Here is a 24,869-nt window from a genome sequence, read left to right as displayed (position 1 = left end):
GGGGCGGGGGCGCAGCTCACGCTGTGGACTTGGCATCAGCTCCGTGGCACCCAGGGGTGCCCCATGGTGCTGGGGGGGGCTGGATGTGCCCTCTCCCCAGTGCGTGGCCACCCCACGCCAAGGCTTGGCTTAACCAGCAAATTCCACCCCTGGGGGGGCCCCAGAGCTGCTGGGTGGGGGGGCCCCAGGGTGGAGGGGCCACCAGTGACCCCAAAACCTTGGGGGATGCTCTAGGCTGTGCCCCCCCCCCTTATACGGGACCTCGTGGGTAGTTTCGGGTGCCCTGAGCCGGCACTAATCCTCCCCGGTGACCTCGGTGGCCCCTGGCTGGCCCCGCTGCCCCTTGCCCAGGGCTGGCGAGGGGGGGGGGGCCCACGCTGGCCCCTCGCCTTTCATCTGCCGCAGACAAAGGGCCCCCCCCCGCCCCGGCCCCGCTTTGTGCTGGGGGTGATGAATGGCCACCTCCTCACCCCAGAATTTTCTGGAAGCGAAGGGCTGGGGCTTGGGGGGGGCGCTGCTTTGGGGTCCTGGGGGGGTGCATCCCCCCCCCCCATGCTGGAGCCATCAGGAGGGAGCTGGGGGGGTTCCTCCCACCCAACATGAGGGACACGCTGGCTCTTGTCCCCCCCCATGGTAATACCTGCCCTGGGGGGGGGGGGGGCAACAGGACTTGTTGGGGCAGGTTTGGGGGTCCCAGACCCCCCCCCCCCCCCATACCCGCTCGTTATGGGGTCTGATGAGCCGGGGGCCGAGGAGGTGCCAGGTTTGGGGGGGTCTTCACTGCTCAGCCCCCCCCCACGCTCCCTGGAAAGGGGTTTTGGGGTGGGTGACAGTGCCAGGGGGCTGGGGGGCGCCGTGGCCACGTGCCCGGACGGGCTCTGGCACATGGTGGTGGCAGCGTGGCCCTGCCCAGGGCCACCATCATGGGCACTGCCCGGCCCGGGGGTCCCCACCGGCGGTGTCCCCTTCCCTGGGGACACGGTGGCTCGCGCCCAGCGTGACCGGAGGGGCCCCCTCGTCTCGGGGCCGTCGTTGACGTGGGGGGGTGACACTCCCGTCCCCGCGGGCGTCCCCGCGGCTCGACGCCGCTGCCGCAACCGGGCGAGCTGGGGTGGCACCCCGAAAGCGCCGCCAGCTCTGGGAGGGGACAGCCAGCGCTGTGGGACCATCACCTCCCGCGCAGGGTCACCTCCGGGGGCCACCTCGCTCGCTCTGCTGGCAGGGCTGGGGGGTGGGGGGGGCCGGAGCCCCCCGCCCCACTCCCCCACGCTGGCTGCTGGCCAGCATTGTTCTCAGCCTCCTCCTCCTCCTCCTCCTCCTCCAGCCCCATCTGGCACCAGGCGCTTTCCTCGAGTGGGGGGGTCCAGCTGCAGCCCCCCCCCTTGTCCCCAACACCCCCAGACTGGGGCTCCCCATGGGTGAGGGGCTGCAGGGTTTTGCCCCCCCCCCCATCCTATTGCATGGGGGGGGTCTCAGCAGGCAGCTGGGGTGATTTATGGGGTCCCCAGTGGTTTTTAGGGGGTGCCCCCACCCCTGCTTGGCAGCCTGGAGCCCCCCCACTCACTCCTGTGCCCTCCCAAGGGGGGTGAGTTTTGGGGTGAGGGGGGGGTCTGCCTCCATGGGGATGGGCAACAATGGGACCGGGAATAAAGGGGTGAGGGGGGTGGGATGGAACAGGGCAGGGTGAGGGGCTCTGGGGGTGGCGATGGAGGTTTGGGGGGGCAAAATGGGGGGAGAAGAGGGTGTGGAGAGGATGGGAAGGGGAATGGGGGGGTCTCGGGGGTCCCTGTCCTGTCATGGGGCTTCTGGAAGCGAAGGGGGACAAGCCCTGGCTGGTAGGGGCAGGATCTGGCTGCTGGCCCCCGCTGAGCCCCAGCGGGTCACCTCCCTGTTGTGCAAAGCTGGGGAAACTGAGGCACGCCCGGCAGATCAAAGCGGGGAGCAGGAGTCGCCGCCCGGAGCGCGAACACGCCGTCACTCGACTCGGGATTTGCTTTTAATGTGTACAAACCTCCCGGAAAAAAAAGAAAAAAAAATAAAAAAAAAAAGAAAAAAAAGAAAAAAAAGAAAAAAAGAAAAAAAAGAAAAAAAAAAGAGAAAAATTCTTTAAATTCTTCCAAAAATAAATTAAAGGGACCAGGTCCCCCCCCCCCCCAACCCCCTTCTGTGCAAAGAGAAACCCCCCCCACGCCTGACCCAGGCTCCAGCAAGGAAAGAAACGGGGCAAAGCAAAGGGCCCTCGGGGGGCACGGGGCAGTGGCACCCCCCGGCGTGGGGCAGCGGCGGGTCCCGTCCTCCCCCACCCGATGGGGAAACTGAGGCAGAGGGCGAAGGGCCCCCCTTGTCCTCCTCATCATCAGTCCAGGGCTGCGCCATCGCGGCGCTGGGCTACCAAGGGCTGGATTTGGCCGCCGAGCCCACAGCGGACCCGGAGGGATGGTGTGGCCCCCTCTCAAGGGCAGGTCAGAGGGGGCCTTGTCCCTGACCTCGTCCCGTAGCGGGACGGGTGGGGGTGCCCCCAACGCGGGGCAACCCCGTGCCCGGTTCCCCGGGGAGGGCGAGGGGGTGAAGCGCTGTCGGAGAGGTGACCTATGTACATCCCTGAACGTGACGGCTCTCCGAGCCCCCCCGGGCGGCCACCAGCCCTGCTGCCACCCCCGGGGGTGGGGGGGGGCTCCAGCCCCTGTCCCCTCCCCGGCTACGAGGTTTGGCACTGGACGTGTTGGCGCACGCCGTCCTCGAAGTCATCGTCGTGGTAGGCTTCGCCGGCGTAGGGCCGCCGGCCCGGCCCGCTGTGGGCCGTGTAGTCGTTGAGCTCGACCTCCTCGGTGTCCTCGGTGGCCATCACCTCGTCCTGGGGCGGGAAGAAGGCCTGGAGCTGGCGCAGGCGGTCGGTGGGCAACCAGCCGGGCTCGGGGAACTTCACCTGGGAGAGGAGAGGGGGGATGGAGGCATGGGGTGGGCACACGGGGACACTGGGCATGGGGGACGCCGGGCATGGGGGATACTGGGGATAGAGTGGCGATGGGGGGCACCAGCAATGGGGGACACCAGGGATGGGGGACACCAGGGATGGGGGATAGTGGGGATAGAGGATACTGGTGATGGGGGACACCAAGGATGGGGGACACTGGTGATGGGGGACACCGGTGATGGGGGATACCGGGGATAGAGGAGAGTGGTGATGGGGGACACCAGCAATGGGGGACACCGGCGATGGGGGAAACGGGGGATGGAGGATACTGGCGATGAGGGGCACCAGCAATGGGGGACACCAGCGATGGGGGACACTGGAGATGGAAGATAATGGTGATGGGGGACACTGGGGATAGAAGATACTGGTGACAGGGGACACTGGTGATGTGGGACACGGGGGATAGAGGATACCAGTGATGGGGGACACCAGTGATGGGGGACACTGGTGATAGGGGACATGATGGATAGAGTATACTGGTGATGGGGGACACCAGTGATGGAGGACACTGGAGATGGGGGACACCGGAGATGGAAGATAATGGTGATGGGGGACACTGGCGATGGGGGACACCAAGGATGGAGGATACTGGTGATAGGGGACACTGGTGATGTGGGACACGGAGGATAGAGGATACCAGTGATGGGGGACACCAGCGATGGGGGACACTGGTGATAGGGGACACCAGCGATGGGGGACATGGGGGATGGAGGATACTGGCGATGGAGGACACCAGCAATGGGGGACACCAGCGATGGGGGACACTGGCAATGGGGGACACCAGTGATGGGGGACACCGGGGATAGAGTATACTGGTGATGGGGGACACCAGTGATGGGGGACACCAGAGATGGGGGACACGGGCGATGGGGGACATCAAGGATGGAGGATACTGGCGATGGGGGGCACCAGCAATGGGGGACACCAAGGATGGAGGACACTGGCAATGGAGGACACCAGCTCCTCACCTGGAACTGCACAATGAGTTTGCCCTTCTGGAAGGGGCTCCTGTAGATGGGCATCCCCTCGTTGGGGACACACTTGAGGTCCCCAGGTCGGATAACATCACCTAAGACAGAACTTAGCGTCACCTCGCTGCGCCTGGCAGCTCCTGGCACCCCCCTGGGGTGTCCCAGAGCACCCCAGCCCACCTGGCTGGGAGGAGACGAGCAGGGTCCTGTTGTCCAGGGTGCGGATGACCTGTCGGCAGCCGCACAGGGCGTCTGCCAGGCTGATCTCCCTCTTGACGATGAGGTCGTCGCCGCTGCGGCGGAACACGGGGTGTTCCTTCTGATCCAGGACGATGATGATGTCCCCGGGTTCCAAGCCGGGAACCTGGTCCCCTTCCTCGTGGAAGGTGATCTTCTGCCCGTCCTTCATGCCTGCGGGGTGGCACGGGGAGAGCTCAGGGCGCGGAGGGACACCTCGGGGGGGGGGTGACCCCACCTCCCCACGCGGCCCCGTCTCACCTTTATCCAGGTGAACGCTGAGGATCTTCTTCTCCCGCACGACCTTGCGGCCGTTGCAGGTGAGGCAGCAATCCCGAGGCCGGATCCACTCGCCTTGACCTTGGCACTGGGAACACACCGTCTGGATCTGCTGGATCATGCTGGGTCCCAACTGGTGGATACGAACCTCCATGCCCGAGCCGTGGCATTTGGGGCACCTTCTTTGGGCGCCCTCCCGCACCCCGCAGCCTGGGGAGGGAGGCAGAGAGGGGTGAGCGGCTGGGCTGGGCGAGGAAGGACCCCCCCGGGGAACCCCGCAGCCCCTCACCTCCACACTTGCGACAGATGATGTTCTTCTGCAGGGACAGCTTGCGCGTGGCGCCGTTGTAGAGGTCCTCCAGCGACACTGAGAGCTGGTGCACCACTGTCTTCCCTGGAAGGATAGAGGGGTGAGCTCAGCTCAGCACCCAGCCACGCCCCAAATCACACCCAGATGGGTGCTGGTCGCTGTGGCTCAGCATCAGTGGGAGCCAGAGCCCATCCTGCTTCACCCCCAGCTTTAAGCCAGGCTCAGAAAAGCCTCCAGCAAGGATCTCCTCGTGTCTCCAAGCCCGGGGTCCCCAGCGTGGCTCAGGGACAGCTCCTACCCCAAGGCCCTTCGCCACCCAGCCGCCCTCCAGCCGCTCATCACCTCAACCCAGAGTCACCAAGCCGTTCCCCTCCGCCTTTTAATCACCCTGCTATTAAATCGTTGCCACTTCAGCAAGAACCGCCGTGGCGAGTCACCCTCTCGGCGTGAGCCAGGCCGAAAGCATCCGTGCAGTCACCCGAGCAGCCCTTTGCACGCCCTGCGTCTCGCTGCAGCCTCCCCCCCGGGGGCTCGCGGGGAGCCCAAGGCAGCGCTGGGGTGACTCAGCCCCAGCCCTAGGGACAGCGGGGGAAAGCTGGGACAGGGACAGGGACAGGGCAGGGCCCTTTGAAGAAGGGGCAGATGGGAGAAAGTAATGAGGATGACGAGGAGCTGTGCGGGGAGGGAGGTGGCCCCACGGGTACCCCACCGTGCCGGGGTGTCGGTCCCCTCCCAGCACCCAGGGTCGTGGCGGGTCCCTCGTCCCCGGTACCTCGCCTGTCCGCCCGGCCACGCATCCGCACTCCCCCGCCGAAGAAGAGGTCGAAGATGTCCATGGGGGAGCCGAAGCCGCTGCTCCCCCCTCGGCTGCCCAGGCCGCCCTCCTTCATGGCCCGCTCCCCGCCGCGGTCGTACAGAGCCCGTTTGTGGGTGTCCGACAGCACCTCGTAGGCTTGGGAGATCTGCTTGAACTGGGGGAGAGAAGGGGAAAAGGGGGTGAGACGAGGGGAAAGAGAGATGGGGGGGGCCAGGGGGGGCTGCACCTACCCGCTCGCCCTCGCTGGGGTTCTTGTCGGGGTGGTAGCGCAGGGCCAGGCGCCGGTACGCCCGCTTGATCTCGTCCAGGCTGGCTCCCGGCCGCACGCCCAGCAGGTCGTAGTATCCCGTCTCCTTCACCATCTTCCTCGCTCCTGACGTGATGTGAGAGGACAGAGAGTCACCCCCAGCCTGGGACCCCTCCCCTGACACCCAGGACCCCCCACCCATGGGACTCACCGCGGGGTTTTATCCCTGTTCCCCTGGGCACAGCCCTGCCTCAGTTTCCCCACAGCATCCCGTGGGGTGTGGGCTGGCGGGGGCTCCCCCCGTCCCGCAGCGCAGCCGCTCTCCCCCCACGCCGGGCAATGTGCCGGGAGCCGATAAACCCCACGCGGGGTGTGGATGTGTTTATCGTGTGACACTGGGGGGACGCGGGGAAGGGCCCGTCCCCCTGCACCCTGCCCAGGGCCATCGCATCGCCCCCCCCGGGGCTGGCAGCGCCCCCCCAGGGACCACGGCCGGATCCAACCCATAGGGACCGGGCTCGGTCAGCTGGTGTCACCCCCAGCCCGGGCACCTCTGAGCCCCGCCCGGGGGATAGAGGGGTGTCGGGGTGGCCACGGGTGATGTGACATCCCGGTCCCCAAGGTGGGGATGTGACAGCGCGGGGTGGGTGTGGGGGCAGCCAGGAACCCCCACGGGGCACCCCAAAGCCGGTCCCTATGGGGCAGATGGGGGGGGGCACCCCAAAGCCGGTCCCTGTGGGGCAGGACCCCATCATGGCGGGAGGGGGGCACCCCAAAGCCGGTCCCTATGGGGCAGGCGGGGTCGGGGGGCACCCCAAAGCCGGTCCCCGTGGGGCAGGGCCCCGCCATGGCAGGGAGGGGGGCACCCCACAGCCGGTCCCCGTGGGGCTGGTGGGGTGGGGGGCACCCCACAGCCGGTCCCGGTGGGGCAGGACCCCACCAAGGCGCGGGGACACCCCAAAGCACCGGGCACCCCCACGGAGAGGCCTCACGGCGGGCTCCGGGCCCCCTCCCCGGCCGGGTCCCCTCTGCTGACAGGCCCCGGCGCCCCGTAACCGGGGATCCCCCCCGGACCGGGCCGGTCTCCGCCGCCGCGGGCGGGCCGGGAGCGGGGTGTGCGGCCCGGGGGGGTCCCGGGGAGGGTCCCGGGGGGGCTGGGCCGGGGCCGCCCCCACTCACCGCCGCCGCCGTCGCTCCGGTCCCGTCTCCGAACTCTCTGGAAGCCGGGGACACGCCCCCCACGCTCCCCATTGGCTGGGAGAGGCACGGCGGGACACGCCCACCCCGCCCCTCGCGCCGCGCCCATTGGCGGCGAGGCCCCCAACCTCCCGCCCACCGCCACGCCCCCTCCACCCCGCCCCGCCTGCTTCCAATTGGCTATCATCTTCACTGGGTCCGCCTCCTAGGCCGACACCTCCTCTTTCATTGGCTGGAAGCGTGTGACCAATCAGAGGAAGGAGTGGGAAGCCCTAACGCCGCGGCCGTCCGGCAGGGGGCGCTGTGGGGCGCGGCGGGGCCCGATCCCCCCCCCCGAGGGGGCCCGATCCGGGGGGGGGGCCCCGATCCCGCGGGGCCGGGGGTCCCGGGGGGGTCCTTCCCGGTGCCCCCCCACCGCGGAGAGGCTTTTAGGGGTGCTTGGGACCCCCCGCAGCCGGGAGGCTCCTGGTTGTGTCCCCCCTCCCCAAAATAGGCTTCCATGTCCCCGTGTTTGGGGGTGCTGGGGGGGGGCCACCATGCTGTGGGGTGTAGTAGCCCCTCTTGGGCTGGGGTCGGGCTGGGGGGGGGTCGGGGGTGGGGGTGAAAGGAACGAACCCCTGGGAGGAGGAGGAGGAGGAGGAAGGCTGGGGGGTTTGGGGGTGCGCAGGGTGCCCCCCCCCCCCTCAGTGGCCACCTCACAGCCATCCTGGCCATGTTTGGCCAAGCCGGGCCACCGTGCTGGGGTAAGGGGGGGGGTCCCAGCGTGAGCCTGGAGGTGATAAATCCCCCCCCGAAACCCAACGCTGCCGGGCAGTTGTCGCCCCGCTGGGGTTTCAGTGGCCCCCCCCAGCCCCACCTGCCCCGGGGGGGTTCGGGGTGAATTCCTGCGAGGAGCTGCCAGCGACGGGTGATGGATGGGGAGGGGCTGGGAGAGGGGGCGGCAGGGGGTCCTCAGACTGGGAATGGGGTCGCCAGACTGGGAATGGGGTCGCCAAACTGGGAATGGGGTCGCCAGACTGGGAATGCAGCCCCCAAACTGGGTAGGGGGTCTCCAAACTGGGAATGGGGTCACCAAACTGGGAATGGGATCACCAGACTGGGAATGGAGTCCCCAAACTGGGAATGGGGTCCCCAAACTGGGAATGGGGTCACCAAAGTGGGAATGCAGCCCCCAGGCTGGGTAGGGGGTCTCCAAGTTGGGCACATGGTCCCTAAATTGGGCAGAGATTCCCCAAACTGGGAATGAAGTGCCCAAACTGGGAATGGGGTCCCTAAACTGGGCAGAGGGAGTCCAAGCTGGGCACGTGGTCCCCAAACTGGGAATGGGGTCCCCAAACTGAGGATGGAGACCCCAAACCGGGCACATGGTCCCTAAACTGGGCAGAGGGTCTCCAAACTGGGCATGGAGACTCCAAACTAGGAACGGTGTCCCCAAACTGGGAATGGGGTCCCCAAACTGGGAATGGGGTCCCCAAACTGGGCGGGGGGGGGGATGCTGTTTGGGGCCAGCAGCGCCGGACACACGGGCCCTTCCTGCCCCTTCCCGGGGCCGGATCCAGCCCCAGCTGCCGGCGGTGACTCAGCGCTGGCCGCGGTCACATCCTGTCCCCAACGGGGTGGCCCGCGCCTGGCACCGTGCCCCGAACCCGGCGGGCACCGGCTCGGGATCCGCGGGGGGGGCTCAGCCCCGTTGGGTCATGGCGGGTTTGGCCCCGGGGGTCCGGTTTGGCTCTGGGAGGGGGGGTCAGATCTGACCCCAACAACCCCAGGGAAAGGGGGGACACGGCCCAGTTTGTCCCAGTGCCACCTGCGTGCCGCGGGGGAAGGAGCTGCTTTGTCGGGGTTTCCTCCGGCGCTCCTGGTCCCAAACAGCATCCCCGCCCCCTGCCCAGTTTGGTGACCCCATTCCCAGTTTGGGAACGCCATTCCCAGTTTGGGGAACACATGCCCAGTTTGGAGACCCTCTGCCCAGTTTAGGGACCATGTGCCCAGTTTGGGGTCTCCATTCTCAGTCTGGGGATCCCATTCCCAGTTTGGGGATCCCATTCCCAGTTTGGGGTCTCCATGCCCAGTTTGGAGACCCTCTGCCCAGTTTAGGGACCATGTGCCCAGTTTGGGGCCTCCATTCTCAGTTTGGGGACCCCATTCCCAGTTTGGTGACCCCATTCCTAGTTTGGGGACTCCATTCCCAGTCTGGTGATCTCATTCCCAGTTTGGGGACGCCATTCCCAGTTTGGGGGCTGCATTTCCAGTTTGGAGACCCCCTACCCAGTTTGGGGGCTGCATTCCCACTTTGGTGACCCCATTCCCAGTTTGGTGTCCCCATTCCCAGTTTGGGGACCCCATTCCCAGTTTGGGGATCCCATTCCCAGTTTGGGAACGCCATTCCCAGTTTGGGGAACACATGCCCAGTTTGGAGACCCTCTGCCCAGTTTAGGGACCATGTGCCCAGTTTGGGATCTCCATTCTCAGTTTGGGGACCCCTTTCCCAGTTTGGTGACCCCATTCCCAGTTTGGGGACTCCATTCCCAGTCTGGTGATCCCATTCCCAGTTTGGGGACCCCATTCCCAGTTTGGGGGCTGCATTTCCAGTTTGGAGACCCCCTACCCAGTTTGGGGGCTGCATTCCCAGTTTGGTGACCCCATTCCCAGTTTGGGGACCCCATTCCCAGTTTGGGGACCACGTGCCCAGCTTGGACACCCCCTGCCCAGTTTAGGGACCCAATTCACCTCCTGTGCCCGCTGCCCCCCCCACCCCAAATACCCCCCAGCTCGCACGGGGTGGGTGCTGGGGTGCCCTGGGTGGGGGGTTCCCCACGGCTGGTCAGGTGAGAGGGGAAACTGAGGCACGGCGTTGGCACACGCGCGCCGGGAGCCGGTCGGGTGCCTTCCCACGCGCGCCGCTGCCCTTTGCCCGCCCCACGCCCCCGCTAATGACGGGGTGTCCCAGCGTGGGGCCACGTGCCCCCTCCTGCGCCACCTTTATGGGTGCTGAGGCCCCGAGAAGGGGCTCTTGGGGTGCTGCTGGGTTGGTGGGTGCCACTGGGTTGGTGGGTGCCACCTTCCCCCTCTCCCATTGTCCCCCCTCCGTTTTGGGGTGCAAAGGAGCGTTTTTGGGGAGGTGACGGCGTGGGGATGGGGGTGGGATCTGGCGGGGGGGGGGGTATAACCCCGGGGATGGGGGTGCATCGCCCCAGGGACCCCCACCACCCTCCCGGCTGGTGACGGACGGCCCCAGACGCGCATTCCGGGCGCGGGGCTCGGCCGCTGGCATCCGTGTCACCCCCAGTTGGCAGCAGCTGTCGCGGCGCTGGGACACGGCGCTGGGGGGTGGGGGGGGTCAGGACCCAGCAGCTGGGTGAGCCCCCGACACCGGGGCAGAGCTTATTATAGTCGGCGGGAGCTATTCCTGGGGGGGGTGTCTGGGTGGGGTGAAGGGCGGGTGACAGGGTGGCCCAGCCACCCCCCGGCGTGTCCCCAGGGGTGTCAGGGGAAGGGACAGTGGGGGACACTGGCGATGCCTCGCTGGGGGGGCACCCAGCGCCCCCCATCCCTGCCCTCACCTCGCGGGGGGGGTCCAGCCCGCCTCTCCCACAGGGGTTTTTTGGGTCCCCATCGATTGTCCCCACCGTGTACCCCCCCTTGGGGACAGCCCCGAGGCCCCGGTGGCCCCATTCAGCATCATTTTGGGGAGGGGGCAGCTGGGGCTGTATTTTTAGTCCTTCCCTTATAAGGTTCCCATGATTTTTTGGGAGCCGCGAGCGGAATGAAGTCATCGCTGAGGTCATCCCGCCTCGGCCCCCCCCCCCCGGCCCCGGCGCGGGCTCACCCCACAGGGAGTTTTTGTGCGGGCTCCATTGAAATCCCCCCCCCCCCCATCTCGCCTCAGCCTCAAAGGAAACAAAACCCGTCGCTGGCTGGTGGGGGGCCAGGCTGGGGGGGGCTGTGGGGGGCTCTGGGGGGCTCTGGGGGGCTCTTAAATCTCCCACATGCTGCTCCCCCCATGACCGGGACCCCCACGACCCCCTCCACCCCACCCGTGGGTTTGGGGTGTGGGGGTGGCACCTTGGCTGCTTTTTCCAGCCCCCCAAAGCGGCGTGGTCCCCAAAACAAGGTGGTGGGTGCTGGGCTGGGGATGGGGGGGGTGCCTGGTGGGTGTCTGAGCTGCAGCCCCACGCTGGGGTCGGGCATGGGGGGTCCTGGGCACACTTGGTCCCATCAGGGACACATTTGGTCCCATTGGGGACACACTTGGACCCATTAGGGGCACACTCAGTCCCACTGGGGACACGCTTGGTCCCGTCGGGGACACACGGTCCCGTCAGGGACACACTCAGTCCCATCAGGGACACGCTTGGTCCCATCAGGGACACACTTGGTCCTGTCAGGGACACGCTTGGTCCCACTGGGGACACACACAGTCCCACTGGGGACATGCTCTATCCCATTGGGGACACACTCGGTCTTGTCACAGACACAGTCGATCACATTGGGGACACACTCAGTCCCATTGGGGACATACTTGATCCCATCAGGGACACGTTTGGTCCCATCAGGGACACTCAGTCCCATCAGGGACACACTCGGTCCCACTGGGGACACGCTTGGTCCTGTCAGGGACACGCTTGGTCCCACTGGGGACACACACAGTCCCACTGGGGACATGCTTGACCCCATCAGGGACACACTTGATCCCATCAGGGACATGCTTGGTCCCATCAGGGGCACGCTTGGTCACATTAGGGACAGACTCAGTCCCATTGGGGACATGTTTGATCCCATTGGGGACACTTGGCCCCATTGGGGACACACTCAGTCCCACTGGGGACACTCAGTCCCACTGGGGACACGCTCCCAGTGCAAACACACCACTGGCTTTGCAAAGCCCCCGGCAGCCGTGACCCCCAGCCCTCGGCAGCCTCCTCCCCTCCTCCTCCTCCTCCTCCTCGGGGCGAGGAAGGGGCTCCCCCTCCCCGCCGCCATCTGTCCCCCCTCGTCGCTGTGTCAGCACCGCCTGGAATGCGGATTCATTTCGGGAGGAATGTCACCCCCTGCCTCGCCCTGCTCCTCCCCAGCAGCCCCCTGCCACCCCCTCCTCGCCCCGGGCACCCCGGCACGGAGCAGCCCCGCTTTTGGGGGACCACAGAGGGGCTTTGGGGGGGGGTCTTTGGGGGGGGGGGCCCTGGCGCCGCCGGGGCTGACGCTGCCCAGGCCTCACTGGGGCCGAGGGCTGATTGAACGCAGACCCGGCGCCTGATTAAACTCATCGCAGGGGGGTTGATATATTTTTTTATTACGGTGTTTGGAGCCGTTGGAGTTTCACCTTAAAAGGAAACCGTCGCCTGCGGGCAGGGGAAGGGGGCCAGGGGCTTCGCGGGGATCAGCGGCGGGTTCTTATCGCTCCCTGGCTCCGAGCATCCCCCGGGCGCTGGCACGGCGACGGCCGGGCTAAATCCGGCGCGTGGGCGAGCGTCGGGGCCAGCCTGGCCCTCGGCACCCGAGGAGCGATGCTGAGCGCACCCGTGGGTGCCAGGCTGTTGGTCCCGTGGCCACCCAAGGCCCCTGGTCCGCTTGCCCGGGGTGACTCAGCTCTTTGCCAGCCATAAAGGAGCCCATTCTCTGGCCGGAGGCTGATTCATGCGGCTCTTCCCCACGCCCGGTCGCGCAACGGGGCGACTGAGCCCCCCCCCAGGCTCCTCGCAGCACCCCCCTGCAGTCCAGCACCCTTTGGGACAAGGGACAAAGCTGGGTGTGCCGGGGTCCCCGCCGTGATGCCACGGCCTCCCCAGTCTGGGTTTGCTGGCTCGTGGCTGCAGGCTCTGGCACGTGGACGGGGTGGGCTGGCACGGGGACGGGGTGGGCTGGCACCCTGTCCCGCACCCGCCGGCCAGCCCAGGCCGACAGCAGGGAGGTGCCCGGCCAGCAGCGAGCCCTGTGTGGCATCCACGGGGCTCTGGGGATGGGGGAGCATCACCCTGGGGGGCTGCATCACCCCAGGGCTGGGACACCATTGCCCCAGGGATGGGGGAGCATCGCCCCAGGGGGCTGCATCACCACAGGGATGGGAGATCATCACCCTAGGGTTGGGGGATCATCACCCCAGGGTTGGGGGAGCATCACCCCGGGGGCTGCATCACCCCTGGGATGGGGGACCATTGCCCCACGGTTGGGGGAGCATCGCCCCAGGGGACTGCATCGCCCAGGGATGGGGCAGCATCACCCCAGGGTTGGGGGAGCATCGCCCCAGGGTTGGGGCAGCATCACCCCAGGGTTGGGGGAGCATCACCCCGGGGGCTGCATCACCCCTGGGATGGGGGACCATTGCCCCACGGTTGGGGGAGCATCGCCCCAGGGGACTGCATCGCCCAGGGATGGGGCAGCATCACCCCAGGGTTGGGGGAGCATCGCCCCAGGGTTGGGGCAGCATCACCCCAGGGTTGGGGGAGCATCGCCCCAGGGTTGGGGGAGCATCGCCCCTGGGGGCTGCATCACCCAGGGGTGAGACCATGTGGCCCCAGGGTCATGCATTGCCCCACGGATGGGGTAGCACCAGCCCCAGGGGGGTACCTCACCCCAGGGATGGGGCAGCATCACCCCAGGGACCCTGTCCCCAACCCACGCAGACAGACAGCCCCAGGCTCGCTTTCCTGGTGCGAATCAGCCTGGAAGTGCAACTCCCTCCTCACCATGACCCCCCAGCCCTGCCCTGCTGCCCCCTCCCCTCCCGTCCCCCCCCCAGAGCCCCCTGGCCATGGGAACCAAGCGAGCCGGGCTGCAGCGGGTCGAGCAGGAGGACGAGGCTTTATTAAATTAACGTCAAGGCAGCGAATACACCCGGCGTGGGTCAGCCCCCCGCGGGGCTGGGGACCCCGGGGTGCCCTCAGCACCCGCGTGGGGGTCCCCAACCTCTAGCTGGGCTTCCTGGGGTGGATTCACTGCGGGGGTTGAAGGTGGGAGATCACAGGGGAGGGGGAAATATGGGGGTTTTAATTAAATACAGCCCTGGCGACGCACCCAGAGGGGGGACAAAATGAGGCGGGGGTCCCCGAGCAAGCATGCGGGTTTGGGGGGGGCCAGGGCTGAGCTTGGTGGTTCTTCACTCTGCCAAGGGGTGCAAAAAAACCAAAAATCCACACAAATGTGTTAAAAATCATAAGGAGATGGAGAAGCGTTAGGTGGGCGGGTGGGCAGAGGGAGGGGGCTGGGGTTTGGCAGGGAGGGGGCTAGCGGAGGGTCCCTGTCACTAGCGAGGGGCTAGTTGTCACTCGTCCCCCGAGGACCAGGGCTCCTGCTCGGCTCTGAGCCGGCACGTTGGTGGCTGGTCAGGCCCGAGGCGTAAGACATCATCCCCCAAAGCGGGCGGCACGGGGACGGCGTCGGCCCCGCCGTGCTTGCCCCATGGGGTGACATCGGCCAGCTTGGCGGTGGTGGCATCGCCGGGCTGCGGTGGCATCGCCGGGGCTGTGGGCTCCGCGGGGAGCTCCTGTGCCGGTGGCACGGCGGCGATGCCGTTGGGCACCTCCTCGGGGAATTCGGCCAGGTCCTCCAGGCTGGCCTCCCGGTGCAGCCCGTTCTCAGCCCGAACTGGTCCCGGTGCCACATCCACTGGTGCCTCCTTCACTGCTGGTGCCTCCTGCACCGTTGGCTCCTCCTCGCTGGTCGAAGCAGGCGAGGGTTCATCCCCAGTGTCCTGGGGGAGCTCGGTGTCACCAGGATCCCGGTGCCCACCCCCAGCCACCCTCACCCCCATCACCACCTCCTGGTTGAACTCCAGCGCTTGCTCAACGATTTCCAAAATATCCGAGTCTCTCACCACGGCCGCCGGCACCTCTGCAGAGAGATCGGCCACGTCTGCGCTTGCTTTAAGCATCTCCAGGAAACCTCCCTGCTCCGGCTGAGGTGGGGTGGCCTCGGGGGGCTCTTCGTCCCCATCCAGGGGTGGGCTGTCACCGTCTGGTCCTTCCTCCTCCGATGGCTGCTCCGCTTGGTCGGGCAGCAGAGAAACCGGCGTCGCCTGAGCCTGGAGCCGTGCCGGAGCGATGGGCTCATCTGCATCATGGTGAGCCGTGCTGGGCTCATCCTCCTCCTCCTCCTCCTCCTGCCCCACGTTGCAGCCTGGGGGCGTTTGGGCTCTGCCACCATCGCTCTCCAGCTCCTCGTCCGATTCAGCAGCCAAACCCTGCGAGCGCCCTGGTCCCTCGCCAGCACCCTGGGCTGGCTCGTCGGTGCCTCCGGCTAACAGCCCCGTGGCCCCAGGGCACCCAGGATCTGCTTCGGGCACAGCCTGACCTTCCTCCAGCTCGGCAGTAAAACCCCCAGCATCGTCCTCATCCTCATCCTTTGGCATCTCAGATTCTCCTGTGGGCATCTTCATGTCTTCGCCTTCACCAACAAACTCCTCGAAGTGCCCTTCGTCCTCCGGTGCTGGAGATGCTTCTCCGGGACCTTCCACATCATCTTCGCTGCCTTTGGTTGCTTCAACTTTAATTTCTTCAAAGTCCTTGGAGATCTCAGCTTCCTCCGAGCTGGACATCTCTTGGTTGGGAGCAGAGACCATGAAATAGCCTTCCTCCTCCTCGGCACCCTCTGCCACGGGAGCTACCTCCATCCCTGCCTCCTCTTCGTGGCTCTCCAAAGCGGTGGGAGTGGGTGGCTTGTCCCTCCCTCCCAGCCATCCTTCCTCCTCCGGAGCTGTTTCGGGTGCAGGGGCTGTCTCTGGGGTCTCCTCGATCTCAGGAGGGTTTTGGCTGGGTGCGACCGCAGCCAACATCTCCCCTTCGTAGAGGTGCAAGGGCGTGCTGTCCGGCAGCGTGTCCTCCAGCTCCACCCTCCTGCCCGTCCCTGCTCCCCGCTCCAGCTCTCCCCAGCGCCCAGCATCCTCCTCCGCCCCCGTGCCATCACCCTGCGCCTGCTGAAGTGCCGCAGGGCCGGTGCTGCTGCTCTCCAGCTGTCCCAGCTCAGAGCAGAGCTCATCACCATCCTCATCCTGCACCTCCCATGGCTCCTCAGCTCCCTCCTGGCTGTCCCCTTGCCCGGGGGCATCTGTGCCCACCTGCTCATCCCTCACCAGCCCCGGGGCCGGTGGCTGTTGCTGGCTCAGCCCCTGGCTCTCAGCATCTTCTTCATCATCTTCCCGGGTGGCCTCCAGCTCTGCCGGGGACACCCCGTCCCTCTCCTCGCTTTCCAGCCCTCCTGTCCCCAGAGCCCCCTCTGTGTCCTCTGCTGTCACCTCCCAGTCCTCAGGATGGGGCTTTTGGTTGTTGCCATCATCCTCCCTGCCCCAGGGCTCCTCTCCGGGCTCCTCCTGCTCCAGCCCCTCTTCCACAAAGCCATTTTCCTGCAGGTCCCCGGGCTCCTCCCAGGCTCTGCTCTCCTGCCCCAGGGTTTCAGGTCCCACAGCTTCTCCTGCCCAGGGGTCTTCCCCTCCCAGCGCCTCCCCACTGGCCTCTCCCTTTTCTCCATCACCATCTGGGTCCTCCCTTCCCATGGCATCTTCTTCAGCCCCCGATGAAGCCTCTTCTGCTGGGATGGCCTCATGGATGCTCGAGGGCTCCTGCCCTGGGCACGTCTCCTGCCCTGGGCATGTCTCCTGCTCTGGACACATCTCCTGCCCCCTTCCCTCCTCTGCAGCCAGATCCATCTCGCACACGGGCATTTCCCCATGCTCAAACTTTTCCTGCTCTCCATCACCAAGGTCCTCCTCCGGGTGACTTTCTGTGGGCAAAACTGTGTGGCTTTCCACAGGGACAGCAGGAGCAGCTTTGCCTTCATCCATCCCTTCACCCTGGAAATCGCTGTCCTCCCCGCAGGGGCTGGGGGGTCCCCTCTCCTCCTCATCCTCCGAGGGGTGTGACGCCTCCATGCCTGGGGCCTCCGCCTCATCCTCCCCTCGCTCTGGCTCTTCCCAGCTGGTCCCTGTCTGGCCAAGTCCACTTGTGTCCCCTTCCTGGGCCACCACGTCTGGTTCCTTTGGGCTCAGCACATTGGGCATCTCCTCCTCCCAAGCTCCCATCCCTTCCTGGCTCGCCGCGGCACTTCGGGGAGCAGCCGTGCCGCAGGGCTGCGGTGCCGGGGGGGACATGTCTCCATCTCTCTCTGCACCCTGCAGCACGGCTTCCCCAGCCACCTCCTCCTCCTCTTCGAGGGCTTCGCCATCCCCGGCGCCCTCCGAGGGCTCATGCCCTTCCCCGGCCCCTCTGCCAGCCTCTATGGGGGGCACGGGGCTGGCGACACGGGCGTCCCGGGGGTCCCACGCAGCGCTGAGCGTGGGCTCTTCTTTGGGCTGAGCATCGTCTTTCATTTCCTTGAGAGCATCCTCCAGCGCCTCGCTCACCAGCCGCGCTGGGTACCGCAGGGTGGGCGCCGTCCCCGGGGGCTCGGCGCTGGCGTCGGGGGTCTCCGCTGGCGCTGGGTGCTCCTTTCCTTGGCTCAGCTCACCCTCGTCTCCCCCCGGCCAGGCAGGACCCTCTCCCCCTGGGCTCCCTGGCTCCGGTGGCACGGGGCTGGGGGGCTCCGGGGAGAGAGAAGAGGCAGCTTTGCCAGGCTGTGGGGGGCTCGGCGTGGGGCGGCCGGGGGCATCCACCTCCCTGGCCGTGCCCACAGCCTGTGGTGGGGTGGCATGAAGGACCGAGCTGATTTTCTGGAGCTCCCTGGCTCCGTGGCTCTGGCTTTTGGGGGTCAGAGCATCGCTTTGGGCTTTTGCTGGCTGCCCCCTCCCCTCCGCCCTGGGGAAGACGGAGGGGCTGGCCCGGTGCTCCCGGGGCAGCAGCCGCCTCACCTCGGTGCCCGCCGGTGCCAGCTTGCTGCCGCCGCTCACCTCCAGCTTGAGATCTGCGAAGGGCGAGGAGGAGCGCGGTGAGCACGCTGAAACGGGCTGCTCGCACCTCTCCCTCAGCCCTCCGCTGCCCCCTGGGTGCCCCTCACCCCTCCTTGCCCGCTCTCCTATTTTTAAACATGGAGAAAAGTGAGAAATTCCTCGCTCGGACCACGCCGATGGTCCCCGGGGGATGTGGCACCGCGCGGGGACGATGCTCTGCCCGCCCCACATCCCGCTGCTGGGGGATACCTGCAGGTGACAAGTTTTCCTTATTGTATTTTTAATTTTTTTGGAGAAAAAAAGAAATGCTCAGCTTGTTAGAACAGGCTCCTGCCTAAAAAAAAAGAGGTGAAGAAGCAGATAAGCCCTTATCTGCCCCGCGGCGGCTGCCAGCGCGGTGCCAGGAGCCCCTTGGTCGCCGTTCGCACCTTCCTATCGCACCCGAGTGGGTGCCAGGAAAATGCTCGTGTCTATATCCAGCCTCACCCCCCAAACCTCCCCGGGGTGACGCGGCGGAGGTGCCAGGGTGGGTGTCGGGGGGTCCCTTACCTCGCAAGCCGTTGGCCAGCTTGTATTCCCCGGGGGGCATCTGCAAGCGGGTGCTCTCTGCTTCCAGCAGCGTCCTGCGAGGAGAGGAGCGGGGTGGGTGCTGTGGGGTGGGTGCTGTGGGGTGGGTGCTATGGGGTGGGTGCTGTGGGTTGGGTGCTGTGGGATGGGTGCTATGGGGTGGGTGGGTGTGTGTGTGCACCGCTGTGAGAGCCCAGCTGCACCCCAGCACACCCCGCTGGGCTACGGACGCTGCTTCGCAGGTAAACTGAGGCACGAAGGGGCTACGGATGGTTTTGCTGCTGGTTTTTGACTGGGGGGGGGGACCGGATCAGCCCCCACTGTTCCCACCTCCCCTCCCATCCCCCTCGTCCCCAGATCTGTGGCTGCGCCGGGTGACATCATGCTCTGCCGGGGAGGCCCCTCGGCTGCTGGGGACAGCCCCTATTCTCATGCTAATTGTCCCCCCCCAGTCCCCTGGCAGCCTGCCTTTGTCTGGGGCCGTCTGGAAGGGCTGGGAGAGGGGGCACGGGGCTGCCCCTGCGCAAGACCCCCCTTGTCCCCCTGAACCCCCTTGTCCCCCAGACCCCATTTGTGCTCCAGACCCCATTTGTACCTGAGACCCCCCTTGTCCCCCAGACCCCCCTTGTCCCCCAGACTCCCAGAGTCCCATTTGTGCTCCAGACTCTGTACCCAAGACCCCATTTGTGCTCCAGACCCCATTTGTACCCGAGAGTCCCCTTGTCCCCCACACCCCATTTGTACCCCAGACCCCATTTGTGCTCCAGACTCTGTGCTCCAGACCCCGTTTGTACCCAAGACCCCTCCTGTGCCCCAGACCCCCCTTGCCCCTTAGACCCCATTTGTGCCCCAGACCCTGTTTGTACCCGAGACCCCCCTCATCCCCCAGATTCCTCTTGTCCCCCAGACCCCATTTGTGCCCCAGACCCCATTTATACCCAAGACCCCTCCTGTGCCCACCGAGACCCCTCCCGTGCCCACCGAGTCCCCTCCTGTGCCCACCCCGGTGCAGGGTTCAGCCCCAGCTCCCTGCCCACGGCGGTGCCGGGGAACCGCCTGCTCCCCGTCCCTGTCCCCACCATCGGGGACCTCACCTGTAGGTCGCCACTTCCAGGCTGAGGGACATCTTGAGGTGCATGAGCTGCTGCCTATCCTCCAGCACCTGGGCGATCTGTGCCCGCAGGCTCTGCTTCTCCTGCTCCAGGGTCTCCATCGCCAGCTGCGGGGGGCACGGGGGGGGGGGTCAGGGGCACCCCAGCCCTGCCTCAGCCCTGCCCAGCGTGGGACCGTGGCGGTAGCTCTCATTTTCACCCAGCACCCCTCGGGATGCTGCGGGGAGAGGGGTGCTGGGTGCTTGATTTTAGCACGGGAGGGTGCTGAGGATGGGGAGGAGGGGGGGAGAAGGGGAGAGGGGCTGAAAAGCGAGGGGGAGGCGGCTGCCAGAGCAGGGAGGGGAAGCTGGGGGGATTCGGGGTGCCGGCGTGGGAAAGCAGCATCTTCGGGTGAGCGGCCGAGGCCGTGGCACCCATGGTTGGTCCCCAGAGCTGGAACAAAGGGGGACCCTTCCCCGGGCGGTGTCTGAGCCATCCCCGGCATTTCCAGCCCCGTCCCCCCCCGCCGCCTCCATCTGCTGAATTACTTTTGCAGCTGTTGGGTCGCAGCTGCAGTGAAGTCAGTCAGAGTTTTAACCTCCCCACAACACCCCCCTCCCCTCCTCGCTGCCTGCACCCCCCTGCCTGCACCCCCCTGCCTGCACCCCGCTGCCTGCACCCCGCTGCCTGCACCCTCGCTGGGGGGACAGTGCTCAGGGGCTGCTGTTCCCCTGGGACCCTGCTCTGGACCCCAGTGGGATGCAGAGCATCAGCCCTGAGTAGGACCCAGCATCTGGGTGCTGCTCCCCTGCAGCCGGGTGACCCCAGGTCCCTGTTGTGATGGGGACAAGGATGTCCCCGAGCTGCCCCGCTCTTCCTCCTGCCCTCCCCAGCTTCCTCTCCATCTGCAGCTCATCCAGGGCCACCATCCAGCCCTACCCTGGGGTTTGCTCCCTCCATCTCCTACCCATCATCTCCCCCATCCCTTCGCAGGGGGTGGGTGCCCTGAGCACCCCCCAGGCACCCACAGCACCCTGCTCTCCCCCTCCCCAAAGAACCAGCACCTCCCCACCTCCTTCACCCACCTGGAACTTCTCTGCCTCCCCGCGCTGCTCCTGCCACTGCCGGGCCAGGCTCTCCTCCAGCATCTCCTTCCGCGCTTTGAGCCCCGCCAGATCCTTCTCCAGGTGCTGCAGCTGCAGCTGGCTCTGCTGGTTGTCCTCCACCGCCTTCCAGAGGTTCTCCTTGGCCTGGCACAGGGAACCTTCCAGCTGTGACACCTCCGTCTTGTAGGTCTCCACGGCTCCTTTCCAGATCTCCGAGAGCCTCTTGGAGTAGTCCTCCACCTCCACGGGCTGGAAAGCCACCGGCGCGCAGCGAAAGCTCTCCAGGCTCTGCGAGAAGCTCGCGATCTCCTGGTCCAGCCCTGCTTTCTCCTCCTCGTGCACCTCCAGCAAAGCTTCCACCTCCTTCTCCAGCTGCACGGCTCTCTCCTTCAGCCAGATCTGCGCTCTCCTCTCCTCCTCCAGCTCCTTCCTGCTCAAGGACAGCAGCTTCTTGGCTTCTTCTCGGGCCGCCTGCTCCTTCTGGCATCTGCTTTTCACCTGCTGGACCTCCTCGTAGAGGTTGTCCCTGGCCAGCTCGGCCGTACACTTCTCCCTGAAGGCATGATCCAGCGCGTCCCGCAGGGCTCGCAGCTCCTCCTCGTACTTCGCCCGCCACGAGTCCCCTCCTGGGCTGCTCTTGGCGCTCTGGATTTCGGCTTGGAGCACTTCGTTCTCCTCCTCCAGGAACTTCACGCGGGCCAGGTAGGCCTCCAGCCGCTTGTTGAGGTCCCACATCTGCAGCGATTCCTCGCCCAGGGCTCTCGCCCCAGCGAAACTTTCCGTGCTCAGCATCGGAGGGTGCCGGGGAGGATGCCGGGGGCTCTGGTGCCGGCGATGCCGGAGGATGCCGGGGCAGATGCTGGGGCTCTGAAGGAGAAGGGAGGCAGGGAGGGAAGTGGCTGGGAGCGGAGGGGAGCGCAGCTATTCATACTCCACGCCGAGGAGGCGAGTGGGAGGCCCCTGAGACCCTGGCAAGCAACAGGGCTTAACTCTTCCGCAGCCGGCTCGGCGCCAAGCGCACGTGGGCTCGACGCCGGCTGCGGGAGGGCTGAGCCCACATCGCCGTGATTTCCCAGCCCTGGCGAAGGGAAAAGGGTTTCTTTGCACTTTGGGAGGGTATTTGAGGAGGTGGATCCCCTCTGCAGGGTGGTTCGGCTGGGAAAATGCCCCCCTAAAGCCTGGGTGCTGTGGGGGGGTGGTGGAGGGCTGCCGTGGAGGATGGGAGATGGCCAAGGGTGGGCGAGGGCTCGGCTGTGGGCATCCCTCCGTGGTGGCTCAATGACCCCGTGTCGCTCTGAAACGTGGGGCTGAGGGAGCCTGGATGGGACCCATCGAGGGTCTCATGGTCCCAGGGAGGTGACAGCTGCACTGGGGACACTGGTGTTTGATGGTGGCCGGGGCAGTTTTGGGCTGAGCCAGTGCCCTGGATCCTGTGCCCAGGGAGAACCAGCGCGGGGGGATGGCAGGGCACACAGGGCACCATCCCAGCCAACCCCCCCTACCCTTGAGGTGCTGCATCCAGCTGTGCCCAGCTGTGAGCTTCTTTCTTTCCAGATGTGCACGGGGGGAGCCGGGAGCCCGACGGGGACTCGGGGCTGGGGCTGACCCTGGGTTCACCAGCAGCCTCCGAAACTTGGCAAGCGCCGGACCAACATTTGGTTTCATTCACAGCTTTCCCCCGAGCCGTCGCGGGGGGGTTGTGAATCGCGTCGCAGGGAGCGTTTGGGGATCAGGATTTTTTATTTTCTCTCTTTTTTTTTTTTTATTTTGCCCCCCGGCTGATTTATTAGGGCTGGCGAGGGGCGGAGGTTTAAAAATTCAAACTCGGGAGGGTTCTGGGAACAAAAGAGGCAGGAAAACATCATCTGGGGAGAGGCTTGGTGCCAGTTTTTTTCTCCCCATCCTGCCTCTCCCAGTGAGATGGTGGTTTTCCCACGACGGGAGGGTCCCTGCTCCATGAGGACAAGGAGGAAGAGTAAATGTCCCCTCCCGAGCTGTCCCACGGGGCAGGCTCCAGGCGAGCTCCTTCAAGAGACAAGCAACAGTCCCCTCTGCTGGCAAAGCCACCCAGAGCTGTCCCCGAGCTCCTTCCAGCTTTTCCATCAGCTCCCCATTTCCTCCTCCCGTTGGGTGCTTGTGGGGTGACTGGGTGCCCCAGGGCTGCCCAAGGGCCACCAGCCCCCAGTATTGGCATCTGCCGCAGGGCGGCCCTCGGTAGCCATTTCCTTCCTCCCTGGCCTCGCTCCCATCTTCCTCCTCGTGCCTTTTCTCTGGCTCTCCCCATCGTGCCCGGTCCCCTCTCCCTCAGCCAGCACCGGGGCTCCGTGTGACACCCCAAATCCTGCAGCCCAGGGAGGACTCAGGGTCCCCAGGGGTGTTGGGGGGTCCCAGAGCTTTCCTGCCTGGGGGAGGCTGGGGGCAGAGCTGGGGGGGGCACCCCAGGGTGGGCATCTGTGTGTATCCCTTCCTTCGGCGGGGTGCTCGGGGTTGGGGCACTTGGGATGGGGACATCTGTGTCCCTGGGGGATGCTTGGGGTCAGGACCCACCTGGGGTGGGGACATCTGTGTCCCTGGGGGATGCTTGGTGTCAGAACCCCCTGGGATGGAGACATCCATGTCCCTGGGGGATGCTCAGGGTCAGAAGCCTCTCAGGAGGGGGATGTCCGTGACTTTGGGGGATGCTCAGGGTCAGGACCCACCTGGGGTGGGGACATCTGTGTCCCTGGGGGGTGCTTGGGGTCGGAACCCCCTGGGATGGGGACATCTGTGTCCCCCCTGTCCCCACGGGGTGCTCGGGGGTGGCCATTCGGCAGCCGCAGAGGTTTGTGGGGGCAGCAGGTTTGGGGGTCCCGCAGCCCCCGGTGGTGTGTGTCACCCCAGGGTGGGGGCCTGGCAGGGTGCTGGTGAGCAGGAGCTGCTACGTGGCTTCGAGCAGGGCTGGAGGGGGAAGGAGGAGGAGGAGGAGGAGGAGGAGGAGGAGGAGGAGGAGGAGGAAGAGGAGGAGGAAGCACAGCTGGGCACCGGGGCCCTTCCAGCTGGACGCAGCTGGGCACCGACAGCAGCTGGCATTGTTGGACGGGGTCCCCGTGGGGCTGGGACCCCTTCCCATGCCCTCAGCTGCTGGGGCTGGGGCACTGGGAAGGGCTGGGAGGCCCCTGACATCCCGGGGGCAGCGGGCAGGGCTGGGGATTCTCTGATGTCTAATAAGGGTTGTGCCCTGCTGCCGCCTTGCTCCTCTCCCTCCTTCCCTGCCCCTTCCAGTGTTGGGTGTCCCAAAGGCTCTGTCCCACCAATGCCATCGGCCAGGAGGGACCAGGAGCTGCCCTAGGAAGGGGCAGGCAGAGCGGCAGCCCTGGGAGGTTCGCTGTGAGCCGGCGAGGAAACCCCAGGCAGGCTGGGAACATTTGTTCCCAATTAGGCTGGGGGACGCGCGGTGCTGAGCAGGCACAACGCGCCTCGAGCCCTCTGCCGCAGCAGGGCCGGGAGCAGGATGTGACCTCACGGGGCGGGTATGGGGGGCAGAGCCTGGGCAGCCTGTGGGTTTCACCCCTGACCATCCCCGTGTCTGTCCCAGGGTCTGTTCCAACATCCATCCTAGTATACGTCCCAGTGTCCATCTCAATGTCCGTCCCAGTGTCCATCTCAATGTCCATCCCAGCATCCATCCCAGTGTCCATCCCAGTGTCCATCCCTGTGCCCATCCTGGTGTCCATCCCAGTGTCCATCTTGGTGTCCATCCTGGTCTCCATCCCAGCATCCATGCCAGTGTCCATCCCAGTCTCCATCCCAGCATCCATCCCAGCATCCATCCTGGTGTCCATCCCAATGTCCATCCCAGTGCCCATTCCGGTCTCCATCCCAATGTCCATCCCAGTGTCCATCCCTGTGTCCATCCCAGTGCCCATCCCAGTGCCCATCCCAGTGTCCATCCCAGTGTCCATCCCTGTGTCCCTCGAGGGCAGCGTTGCGCCGGGCATCACCCGCCAGACTCCACTGCTAACGAGACCGTCTCCGCCGCCCGTAATTATTTCCCAGGGCGACGAGTGATTAATTCTGCTCAGGAGCTGTGGCTTCTGCAAACTCACCCCAGCAATTATCTGGCCGGCTCCGCGCCGGCCCCCCCCGGGCAGAGGATGCTCCACGCCAGAGAAAATCTGAGTAAAAGCTGATTTAAAAAAAGCCCCGACACCGGCTCGTGGGTGCTGCCCTTCTCCCGAGGGTCCTGGCTCTGCAAATGAGGGTCCCACTGGGTGCCCA

General features: G+C 66.1%; 2 protein-coding genes across 2 annotated transcripts; both read right to left on the bottom strand.

Moving 5' to 3' along the window:
* Positions 1-2,174: 2,174 nt before the first annotated feature.
* On the bottom strand, positions 2,175-7,071 carry LOC137671133 (dnaJ homolog subfamily A member 1-like). Its single transcript, XM_068414485.1, has 8 exons — positions 7,015-7,071; positions 5,819-5,961; positions 5,544-5,742; positions 4,751-4,855; positions 4,444-4,671; positions 4,126-4,356; positions 3,943-4,043; positions 2,175-2,926 (listed from the first exon to the last, which is right to left on the bottom strand). The coding sequence occupies exons 2-8, from the start codon at positions 5,948-5,950 to the stop codon at positions 2,699-2,701; spliced, it is 1,224 nt and encodes a 407-aa protein (XP_068270586.1). The 5' UTR covers positions 5,951-5,961; positions 7,015-7,071; the 3' UTR covers positions 2,175-2,698.
* A 6,758-nt stretch (positions 7,072-13,829) lies between these two features.
* NES (nestin) lies at positions 13,830-21,487 on the bottom strand. Its single transcript, XM_068415202.1, has 4 exons — positions 20,592-21,487; positions 19,510-19,634; positions 18,398-18,471; positions 13,830-17,862 (listed from the first exon to the last, which is right to left on the bottom strand). The coding sequence occupies exons 1-4, from the start codon at positions 21,402-21,404 to the stop codon at positions 14,294-14,296; spliced, it is 4,581 nt and encodes a 1,526-aa protein (XP_068271303.1). The 5' UTR covers positions 21,405-21,487; the 3' UTR covers positions 13,830-14,293.
* Positions 21,488-24,869: the final 3,382 nt, after the last annotated feature.

This window comes from Nyctibius grandis, chromosome 17, assembly GCF_013368605.1.
Source record: "Nyctibius grandis isolate bNycGra1 chromosome 17, bNycGra1.pri, whole genome shotgun sequence".
Lineage (NCBI taxonomy): Eukaryota > Metazoa > Chordata > Aves > Nyctibiiformes > Nyctibiidae > Nyctibius > Nyctibius grandis.
The sequence above is the reverse complement of the archived record's forward strand: the minus strand, read 5'-3'. Positions and strand labels throughout refer to the sequence as shown.